Here is a 12,142-nt window from a genome sequence, read left to right on the forward strand (position 1 = left end):
CAAACGTTCATAGCGACGTTGCTTTTTGATCCTTCGATGTCAGCTCTTCCTATCATTATGAAGCAGAATTCACCAAGTCTTGGATTGTTCACCCACCAATATGGAACGTGAGATGGGATTAGACCGTCGTGAGACAAGTTAGATTTACCCTACTGATGACAGTGCCGCGATAGTAATTCCACCTAGTACGAGAGGAACCGTTGATTCACACAATTGGTCATCGCGCTTGGTTGAAAAACCAGTGGCGCGAAGCTACCGTGTGCAGGATTATGACTGAACGCCTCTAAGTCAGAATCCAGGTTAAAGAAGCGGCGCATGCTCCCGTTGTACGATTTCCGACCCGCAGTAGGGAGATTCGGGTCCCCAGAAGCACGTGCCGTGGGCGTATACCTCGCTGTGGACGAGCTGCGCGGGCCGTCCTGAAGTACTATTACCACTGGGTGGCGGGTAGAATCCTTTGTAGACGACTTAAATACGTGACGGGATATTGTAAATGGCGTAGTGGCCTTGCTGCCACGATCCACTGAGATTCAACCCCATATCGCGCCGATTGTTGTATAAGTAAGATTTTAGAAGCTAAAAGTATATAAATGACCTCACGCGGTGGGAGTCCATTGAAGACAAACGACATGAAAGGATTTCATATTTGCACAATTCGTATTAACTGATAAAGTACAGTCAATTCACCCAAGCAACCACCACATATTTTCACAAATGTTAAAGTAAATTATAAGCAAATTTCTAATGAAAACACCACTTTAAAAAAATAAATACATGATAAAAACCAGAATCAATATATCAAGTTCTAGATTTTGCATTCATATCAATAAAGGCAATCATTTTTTTGTGATTAGAAAGGAAGATATTATACAAATAAGAAGAATATAAAGAATCTGGATAGTTTATAATCCCGACTAATTTTAAATACTTAAGACCCATTAAATAAGTAAAAATAGGATCATTTTGAGGTAACTTGAAAAACCTCTTATCCAACTATTTTCGTTAATTGCTAATTTTTTCCTGATTAATTAGTGTTGATTCGGTTGATCGGTTATATGTTTGATCTTGTTAACCATGAAATTATCTAACGTTAATTGATCATCAAAACATGATTTATTTATTTTTGTTGTAAGAACTTCAACTAAGAATTGGTGGATGTTCATGTCCACGTAAACCGATTCTGGGTTGATGTTCTTTATTCACGAAGAATAATAGGAATCGGTGAATATGGATACCCATATTAGGCGATTACATCAATAAGCATTTTGAGAATGCGTGTGAAGTTATACGCATTCCGAGATTGAATATCATCTCATACTCGATTTGGGAATGCTTATGGAATGATACACATTCTCAGATCGAGTATGATCTTAAATTTTTTGAAAATCATTTTATCAATCGGCGTATGTAGAGTCTCATATCAGCAGGTTGTGAAATATAAGTTTAGAGTCTCATACTCGATTTGGGAATGCATATGAGATAATACAGGTTCTCAGATTGAGTATGATCCTAATTTTTCGAAAATCATATTATCAATCGGCATATATAAAGTCTCACATATGAAAGAGAGGTTCTTCATTTTTGAAATCAAAAACAGAATCGTCAAACTCTCATATCAGCAGGTTCTAAAAGAGAGGTTCTTTATTTTTGAAATCAAAACCATAATCGTCATATATAGAAGTTCATAATTACCGATTGTAATATGAAAAATCTACTTAAAATTGGAGATTTCCTTTATCCAGAATCGATCGATATTCATGATACGTCGACTGATTCTGGTAGATATTCTTCAACCACGAAGAACATCAAGGAAAATGGTGGATGTGGTCATGAACATCGACTGATTATCATAAGAATCGGCCAATGCGGACATGAACATCGACTGATTATGGTTAAACACAGAGAACCAATTTTCTTTTTCTTTTCTTGGTTGACGTCGTTGTGATTTTCAATTTTGAATGGATACAATAATCACAAGTATAATTAAGAGTAATATAGATTGCAATCGACGATGTTCAACTTGAAAGAAAAATAAAAAATATATAATAAAATTTTCCTGTCAAACGATCGACATAGTTAGAATCAATAGATGTAGTCAGGTTTTAGTTTTTGTTTCTGGGGGAAATAATATGAATATGTTTCAATTTTAGAAGGATAAATTTTATAATTTTGTTTTAATAGTGAGTAAGTTGGTATTTTACCTAATTTAGACACCCCCGATCCCTTTATCTAGGTGGGATTCAAAATCCATAATCCTCATATAAAACATATTGACCTCAAACTAGCCAGGTTTACAACGGGCTCAAATAGTTGACAAAATGAAATTACATAAAATGGTTTGATGGAGAAAAGTCAACTAAAATACTAGTAGAGTTATCCTACAGTAGAACTTCGTTAAATTAATCCGCGATAAATTAATAACTTCATTCCTGACTTGGGTCAGTGTGCTAAATTAATAACCTCGCTAAATTTATAAGATAATAAAAGCTTTAAGTTTCCAATAGGGCCCAACTAATATATAAATTAATAATCCGTGTGATAACAATATATTATGGTGCTTATTAAAATATGCATCTAGGTTATTTGTTTTTGTTCACGTTTATAACTAGAAATAACCCGTGCCGCAACGGCACGATATGAGGTTAACAGAGAGTTCTAATAAATATCTACATATAGCTCTTTCGGTAACAGCACTGCTTTAATATGATATCTGACTGGTGTAAAAAAAATTTTTACGGACTTTAAATCGTGTTCCTTTGCAAGATAGTTTTCTATTTTGTTTTAAGCGAAAATAATGTCTATAAATACATTGTAAAATCATTCATATACATTATCCAGAAACGAACACAAAATCATGTAAGTAATACTGTGTATGCATATCTCACTTATGAGTTATGAATAGAAATAAACAAATAAATCTCATTTCCCATTAGATTCATCATGCACCACTAAATCCAATTAATGCATGTATGATATATTATGATTTCATTTAATGTTTCTTTGAATATCTTGAGTTAAGAGTTTATGCAATAATTAAAGATTAATAAAGTTTGATTCATAATGAGATGGGTTACAGAAACGACGACCGTCGGATGTCTTTCCGAAATGATTTTATTGTGTTTTATTTTTCTTATTATAATTTAAAAATTAAAGTATATACATTTACACACATAATATGCCATAAAATAAGTAGAAAATAATCTGAATTGAAAATAAAGTCTCTATATATTTACACCACGTACTTATTTTAGAAATTTAAAATTAAATTTGATATGTTTCGATATAAAACTAGAAAACTATTAATCTATGGAAGTTTTATTGTATATATGGTTCGTTGAACACTCTAAAATCAGGATTTGGGCACCCTTCCAGGAATATGGCACCCCATTAGCAATGTCGGATCAAATGATCCCTCTTTAAGTTTAAACATACTGTCTTCTACTTCTACTAAAACTCCCTTAAAGGTTAAATTCCTCTTGGGTTTTTTTCTCTCTCTATCCCGCGCCCTAAAGGCTAAATCGCTCTTGGTTTTTTTCTCTCCATCTATTGTTCCCTCCAGGCAGTAATCTCAAAAACTTAACCAAATTTGGTTTTTATCATCTATATCCCCTGGGGCAGCAAATTGGTAAGTATTCGTTTATCTAGTCATTCAATCCGTCTCTCTAATTTATTAGTATTCATTGAATTTGTTTATTGATTTGAAAAACCCATGATTCATTTAGTTTTTTTTTTTTTTTTTTGAATTGTCTGTTCCAAAATCTATTGAATTTAGGTTTGATGAAGATAACTTGTTATTTGGATCGAAAGAAAAACGAGGTTGAGGTTTGAGGTTATTGGGATTTAAGGGTTTCTTTTGAATTTTAGGGTTAAATTAAGGAGGGTGTCATTTCTGAAGTGTTCTAGGAGGGTTGCTACAATGCTTCCTTGGTTGATAATTCCATTTATTGGACGATGGGCAGGCACTTTCTCATTTGTGCCTACCTGGTTTTAGGTTTGAGATTACGTCTCCCCCATATTAGGTTGTCTAATGGTTTTGGTGCTGTATTTTTGAGTGTCAAATGTTGAAATAAAACATCAGTGCTTCTCATTTAGAGATTGTATTTCTCAGTTTTTGGGGTTCTACTTGTGTATTGATGAAATTGCCAAATGACAGGATTGACCCCTTTTTGTTCAAGTTTACTCTAGTGTATAATGAAATGAGTGAGAACCTGGGTTGGGAGTAGAAATGTGAACTGTAAGATATACTCTAAGGAGGAGTAGGCAGAAAACTCTAGGCTATAGCCTTATTTGTTTGTATGGAACAGCTATCAACTTTAGTTTGTAGAGTAGTTAGGTTTTGGTGTTACAACTATCATTACACACATGTGTTGGTCTCCTCCATTAAAACCCTAACTCCCCAAAATCTGCTCACATTTCCAGGGATTTGAAGAAAAACAGCAATGGCTTCTCATCGATCTTTGATCAATGTTTACAAGAATGCCATCAATGTCTCCCAAGTCCGTTCGATCTTTACAACCTCACACCTTGAGATGTCTTTTGCTGATAAGATCAGAAGAGCAATGGCTAAAGATCCTATCAACACGCAAGCAAATCCACATTCTTTCACCCTACTTAGTAAGCATTCTCTCTTTTAAGTCTTAATCTCTTGCAAAAATTGATTTTTGCAAGATTGATTTTTTTTAACACGAGTAAAAATGCCACTGAATTTCAGGATTTGCTGATGAGATAATGAGTGCTAGAAAAGCATTGCAATGTAAGCAATTTGAAGTTGGGAGAATTAGTGATGAGACGCTTGCAGATTCATTAAAGCAAGAATCATTAATTCGAGTTCTTGGATGTTTCGATAATACTGGAGAGGTAGAGATTTTGGTAAAACATTTGCAATTTAACCTCGTCTTTTAGGTCAATTATGGAACATTTATATGCTATATTTTTTTTGGTAGAATGTAAAAGCAAGTCAGAAGAAAGAGGCAGCAAAAGAGTGTAATTGCACATTGGGAGAAGTAGAGAATGTGTTGGGGAGGTTTAGGTGGATTAAGGAAGCACGAAAGAAGATGGATAGGTTAAAGGCAGAAGGGAAACCAGTGCCACAGAACATGATCGAGGTACGTTTTCTTATATTTCTTTGTGTTTTTGCGGGTTTAAGAATGAGACTTGTCGGATACTGTAGGTGAGGCAGAACCCATAGAGGCGGGTTCTCAAGTTTTACCTTGTGTGTTTCTGGACACTTGTGTTGCTTAAATTTGTTTCATAATACTCTTATATCCTATGGACCATCAAGACGGCAATTAGTTTTGTGGATTTCAATAGATTTTGGATGATCTCGTTTAATTGGAACAGGTGGGGCTAGGAAATGTACATATAAAATTGAGTTAGATTACTATTTGGGTATAATTGCGTTCAAATTTCATTTTTCTTTCACTAACTCAAATTTGATACTGATCATACTCTATCCTTGTCGGATGTGTTGTATTAAAGCTATGATCTCCTAATGGAATATCTATGATGAACACTAGTTCTTATTTAATCTCGGATTAGGCTTTCATGCTTCCGTTTCTTGTTAAAATATCACAGAGTAACAATTCCTGGATTCTACTTGTTAGGGATTTGTAGGTGACAGGTTTCAAAAGCCAATATCACTGTAGTTCTGTTTGTTTGCTAACTGCATGTCTGCATCTTTCCTTTGTTTTTATAATCTTATTATTAATGCTGTGTGGTTCAAAATTTGATGGATTAACAATGCTAATTGCACCTGCCTTTCATTTGTTAAGTATATCTTATTAATGTTGTGCAGATTCAAAAGTTGATGGGCTCGACAGCAATGGATTTTGCTAGGTCTAATTAGGCAATGAGTGGTTGTTAAACAGGATACAGAAGGTTCATATTCTTCCCTTTTATGAGATTCTAGCACTTACATATTTCACTTGACATTCAAACATAGCACGAGGAATTCTTCTGAAAGAACTCATCTTTCCTAAAAAAAAATTATGCAAAATTTTCATGGTACGGTAGCGTTGTACGTCCTGCTGTTGGCCTAATTTGATTTTTACCTGCTATATAGTCTCGACTCTCGATCTTATTATTGTCTCAGCAGCTTTATGACATTGCACTTTGTTCTGTTTTCTTTTAGTATAAAACATGAAAGTCATCGCATTGAATATGAACGGACCAGAAGAGCTGGAGTGTTTAGCTATGCTGGGTGCAGTTACCTGGGAAAATTCTCTGGATATAGTTCAATAATCCTAGAGACTGACTACCAGTGTTTGGTGTGTGCAGTGAATGGCCAAAGCTCATACCTTCCCTGGCAGTTTAGAGGAATAGTAAGACCTTTTTAGCATTATTTAGTACTTGTTATAGTTGGTTTTGTAAGCGTCAAAATAGATTAGCCCATAGCTAAACATGCTAGGCGCAGAGGGGTTTCTGAGTTCGTTAGTCTCCCAATTTTGTTTTATTCTCAAGTTTAATTATGCGTTCCACTTGATCATCAATGAATTTTTCATTTTGCAAAGAAAAGAATATGGAAGAGGAATGTTCTTCTTTAAACACCGGTGTGAATTAGAACTCTTGTACACTGAGGTTTGAGGATCACCCCCTGTTTTCATGCTCATTAATTATCCATGTTAAAAACTTGTTGGTTCACTATTTGCTTGGAATGAAAATGCTGCTAGTGAATTCTTGCAAAGTAGAACGTCCGACGCTGTTAATTGTAGCTATAGGAAAATCAATGGGGATTTCTTATCAGTGTGCAAAGTAACATAACTTAGTCTTGGAATTTTCCGGCGACCTGAAAATTTTAATTTTGGTTTTTTCCGGTGACACGAAAATTTTAATTTTGCGGTACCTGAAAAGTTTTGTCCGTTTTGTAAGTTTTGTACCCTCAGTCCTTGGATGGGTTTGAACACCAACCACCGACTACTGTGATTTGGTTGTTTCGTGCTATAGGGGGTACCATTTTACTTGGGGTATACCAATTCAGTGCTGGGAAATGTTTTGTTTTATGTAAATTTGGCAGACCCCCAACAAAAAATGGTAACCCCATTAGCAGAGATGGCAAAAAGTTCCTCCATAAGGGAGAACAAAACCAAGACATATCCACTTCGGTAGTGGTTCTCTTCCGTAAGACCTAATGTTGAGTCCTTCACGCCACACGGCGTACCTAATTTTCTTGTACCGATCAATCAAAAAAGGGATAATTATATTTTATTACTCGGGTTTTTGTCCAACGTTAGATCTTGGTATCTGGACTGAACGCTGGCCCTTATTGACTATTAAAATCTTGACTTCTGTTTACCAACTACTAAAAAAATAAAATAAAATTTGATTATTTAACGCTGTTAATAGCGTCGTCAGCAGTGTACCCTTTTCTCAAGTTCGACCACCATTAATAGGGCAGAACCAAACAGTAGCATTTGAAACATTTCCAGAAGAAAATAAGAACCCTAACAATATATCACTAATTTTCTTCATCAAATCCAATTGAAACCCTAATAAAATCCCAACCAAAATTCCTATTCAAACCCATAATTAAACCCCTGTTGAATCAATTCTATTGTGAAGCAATTGAAACCCTAAATCCTAATCGAAATTCCAACTCAAGCCCATAATTGGACCCCTATTAAATCAATTCTTATTTGAATTTCACATGAAACTGAGAGAGGAAAAATGGAGGCAGTTATTTGAGACCTCTTTGTCTGAAATTGACGAACACGGTGAAGAGGAAGGATGGCTTCGATCTGTATAAAGAAGAAGATGTTGTGTTGCTGTGAACTGAAGAATCAATTGAGATTAGGTTTTGATGTGAGATTGAAGTTGCAGTGATGAACATGATGAAGAACTAAAGTTAGGGTTTGGTGTGATTCAATTTGACAGAGAGATTAAGGATCTGTTGGTTTGTAACAAGAACAGAAAGTTAGGGGTTTTTTGCTAATGGAAGATTCAAGAGATGGGGTTTTGAGCAGAAATTGGAAGATGAATCTGTTGTTGATCAGAAGAATGGTTCGAATTATGAATTAGTGATGCTTAATGGTTAAATCGGTTTGTGGTAATAACTTGAAACAAGTTAGAAGTTAGGCTTTTATTTATGGGGTCTGATAGTTGAATTGAGATAAAGATAGAGTTAGGAAGAAGAATCAGTGAAGACGGAGCTGAAATGGGTTTGTGTTGAATTTACTTTTAATAGCAAGCGTGAAGAAATTGAGATGAATTTGATGGTTAGGGATTGATGGGTTTCTGGAGAAGGAGAAGAATGAACTGCTGCTGTTTCAGATCGACAAGAAGTTCAAGATGGTAGAGAAATTGATTGTTTGTTGTTATTTTCTAGGGTTTGTGATGATTCTGTGCCTGAGATGTTTGGTGATGAATTGCCATGGAACTGAAGTGTTGCTGCAGAGAATTGGTGTCATGGGTATTGATGCTTAGATGAATGTATTCACAGAATGAATTAAACCCAGTTAAGAATGAAAACCCTAACTGAACACAATTCTAATCATCTCTGCAACAACAAACGTTAGGGACTTCACAGGTCTTTGTTACAAAAGTCACAACTGAATTAGTATTTACACATTTAAAAAGTAAAAAATTAGACACGCTATCATGTAACAAAATCAGCCCAAGTTAACGTCCAGTCCAGGTACCAAGCCCTAACGTTGGACAAATGTTAGACCAAACCTAGTATTGGACACAACCTGAGTGCTAAAGTCCAATTATCCCATCGAAAAAAGTACTCCACCAAGCCAATGTTGGATTAAGTTAGCTTAGTCGATTCATAGTCATTTGTTGAAAAGATTAGAATATTGATTTTGTTGATTATTTGGATTAAGGGTTTAAATATGATAGAAGTTTTGCGGATGGGATGTCACTGTAAAAGTTATTTGGTGATAATAGCAATTACCGGAGTTTGAAACTCCCACCAAATTCTTTATTGGTCAAATTTTTTCTGTGTAGATAGTCCAATAACACCTTAGCAAAATCGGAAGTAAGACTGGTGGCTCGAGCAGAAAGCTCAGATGAAACTGTTAGGGTCGTAGGGATATGTTTAAATCGTTGAAGTCTCCAGTAAAGCAAGTGATTATTTTCAACATCATTTCATATTCTTTTCTGAATGATACTGAAAACATTATTGTGAACTAGAAAAGACGCATGTGCGATGCACTTGCCACGCCGTTCTGCAGGAACATGCGATAAATGAAAAAAATAGGAAAGAAAAAAACAACTTCACATCGACATTGTTTTCCTTTCAAGATCTGCTTCTCTTTCACACGCATGATGCGCCTGTCGTTCCGCTCCTAAAACTGCAACATATATCATTCACTGATTATCAATTGATTTCAAACTTGTGTAATTATATGACTTCCACGGGGTTCTGGTGCTCTATTGTGCTCCATTAATGTTTCTACCAACTCTCGAGCTTGCTCTATGCTTCTAGGGATACGACGGAGAATGAAGACTTCATTGTCTTCAATTGCTAGAGAGACTTCTATGCTCCTGCCGCTTGAAGACTTCATTGTCTTCAATTGCCACAAAGACTTCTATGCTCCTGTCGCTTGCTAATAGTGTTTTGACATTCCCAAAGGGTCCTGCAACACTTATGTACTTGATACTTATAAGGCACAGTAGGAAATACACATTAGTTTTTATACACACACATGATGTCTTTACGAACCAAAGCAAAACTGACATTCATGCCCAACATATCACTTCCAAATCTCCAGCTCAATTATTAAATGTTTATCTAAGGCGCTGCTATATGAGAGGCGAGATATCGACTAATGAACTTTTTTCTGCTACCTTTGGTCGCTTAATCTATTTCAGTGAGAAATTGGCGACTAACGTTGAAGCTGATTCAAGCCATATGTAAACATGTATTCCATCTTACAAATAAATGACTCGTAACGAACTGACCTACCATTAAAGAATGCTATGATGGTATAAGCATGATTCAGCTCGAATGTTGACATTCGGATATTTCATTCTACAATAAACTAATTAACCTATAGGTCCCTTAGAATGTTAACACATATTCCATCCCCATCGGAACTATTCCAGCATACGCTTTCCTTGAGCACCTTGACGGTATCCCCACTCACCTGGTCTATGTAATTTAGCAGTGGGTTCTGCTGTATCCCCTACCCTGGTAAAGGTGATTCTCAAGGAAAGAAGCAAAGCGATTCAAAGTGTCAGTGACATTTCCCTAACATTAAAGGGAAAAAAACCAGTCCTATTGCTGCATTTCTTACAGTGAGTTAGTATCTATAAACTTAATCACACATTCTTCTTAAGCAGCGAACATTAAGTGTAGAAAAAATAACACACTTGTGGGCGTCTCCAGTGCAACGCTAATTCCCATTTGTTTTTCATAAGCAGCATATACCCACATGGTATCCGACTAATACGAACTTAAGTAATGGCCTAAAAGTGCAAAAAGGATTGAAACGGTAAAAAAATGTATTGATGGTAAGGCAATGTAATGGATTCAGTTGCTTGTGGACTTACCAATAATCAAACTGGAATCTTCTGAAAGAAATTGGGCCTTCCTAAAATGTATAATCTGTTCAAAACGTTTCATTGTTAAAAACTTTTGAAAGTTCTGAAAGAGTAAGCCTGATGCAATTCCCTGTAGTTACCAAATGTCATTATCTATATTGGGCCAACAACCATCTATTTATCACCTCTGACATGTTAATTTAGCCTGTGAAGATGTTAACTGTAAATCATTCTTAAAGTTATTTGATTTTCCTACCTCACACCCATATCTAAGTTGCTTGATTTTTTTTTATAATTTTGTTTTTCTTTGTTGTGACAAATGAGCCAGCATTTTATGGAGTGAGCCACACACATAAACATTGTTTTATGTCAAAAGGTCTCAGGCCACCTTGAAGTTTGAGTACGACACTCTATAGTTTAGCATATTTCCAGCTACAGCGCAAAATTGAATTATATCCTACATAATAGGAAATCAAAGACGACTTACTGTCACTTACATAATCCTTGCATCATAAACTCTCACAGTTCCAAGTTCCATTCTTCTGTTTCGCTTTCTAATTACGCCTCTGTACATAAAAAGAAGTAAATATATTAAATTCAAGTTTTGAAGAAAATATGCCCATAGGGAAAAATAATAATCTGTTTGACATTTCCGATAGCAGCAAAAGCTCATAAACTTAGTTGTATTTGTCTGATGGGAAGATCTAAATACTATAACCTTGATTCGTTGAGTCTTACTTATACTAAAACGCCTCCAAATAGAGAATTTCCAACTCCTCATAGTGGGTAACTAAGTCTAATTCTATGTTCAGTTTCTGGACGTTGTGTATGATCAATGTTGGTGAAGTTTTGGATGAAATTTCTATGGAGACATGCGTCAAGACAGAAAGCAAGAGAAGCTATGATGGATTTTACAATTAATTTTGGTTTCAAATTGGTAAAAAAAAAAAGAAGAAGCAAGGACATCAAACATCATAATTCAGGACTTAACAACATCATAACTCAGGACTTGACAATTATGCTAGGGATTTGAGCGTACCCACATCAAAGACACTTACAACAGAATCGTGATTGATTCAATGACAGAAGATGAAAAAGAAATCATAATGAATTCTGATACTTACTTGAGAGGTTTCACGCAAGTTTGTTGGAGTAATCTTCTTCATCTGATTCCACCGATTTCATGGATGACCCAAAAATCCCCAATTGGAGAAAGGAAAAATCAAAAATCAAAAATCAGAATCCCTAATTCTTTGTTTTGCTTCGTTTTTGTTTGAGGAGGGGATGAATTATATAGAGAATTGAAAATGAAAACATATATTCAAGGGTTCGAGAGGAAACGAAGAAGAGGGGAAAAAAAATTCTCCGGAGCTTTTCTCTGGTTTGGTTTTGGCCCAAGAAGAAACGAAGAAGAGAGTAAAAATGTAGAAGGAATTGCGTATGTGGGGATTCGATGTTAAAACTCTGTGTATCCATTTGACAGAAATATCCTTTGTATTGTGGAAGTAATACACAGAGTAAGTAATTGATATTTGAGGGTATATTAGTAATATTAGGAAAGGCTTCACCAAAATGGTTGACGGTTGAAAAGGCACCCTTTTTATAGTGGAAATCACAGAATGACACAAAAAAGATAGAGAGTTTATTATTGATCCATCAG

General features: G+C 35.4%; 1 protein-coding gene and 1 long non-coding RNA gene across 3 annotated transcripts; one reads left to right on the plus strand and one right to left on the minus strand.

The window, feature by feature from the left end:
* The first annotated feature begins 3,442 nt into the window (after positions 1-3,442).
* Positions 3,443-6,639, plus strand: LOC113309044. The gene is made up of 6 exons (XM_026557475.1): positions 3,443-3,625; positions 4,420-4,614; positions 4,712-4,857; positions 4,944-5,105; positions 5,795-5,877; positions 6,131-6,639. The coding sequence occupies exons 2-5, from the start codon at positions 4,440-4,442 to the stop codon at positions 5,843-5,845; spliced, it is 534 nt and encodes a 177-aa protein (XP_026413260.1). The 5' UTR covers positions 3,443-3,625; positions 4,420-4,439; the 3' UTR covers positions 5,846-5,877; positions 6,131-6,639.
* A 2,428-nt stretch (positions 6,640-9,067) lies between these two features.
* LOC113313575 lies at positions 9,068-11,913 on the minus strand. Of its 2 annotated transcripts, none has more exons than XR_003341940.1 (3): positions 11,607-11,913; positions 10,970-11,048; positions 9,068-10,546 (listed from the first exon to the last, which is right to left on the minus strand). It is a non-coding gene; the product is annotated as an uncharacterized LOC113313575 (long non-coding RNA). The 2 variants fall into 2 exon arrangements; XR_003341939.1 differs by having other exon boundaries at positions 10,980-11,048; positions 11,607-11,912.
* Positions 11,914-12,142: the final 229 nt, after the last annotated feature.

Source organism: Papaver somniferum, chromosome 9 (genome assembly GCF_003573695.1).
Source record: "Papaver somniferum cultivar HN1 chromosome 9, ASM357369v1, whole genome shotgun sequence".
Classification (NCBI taxonomy): domain Eukaryota; kingdom Viridiplantae; phylum Streptophyta; class Magnoliopsida; order Ranunculales; family Papaveraceae; genus Papaver; species Papaver somniferum.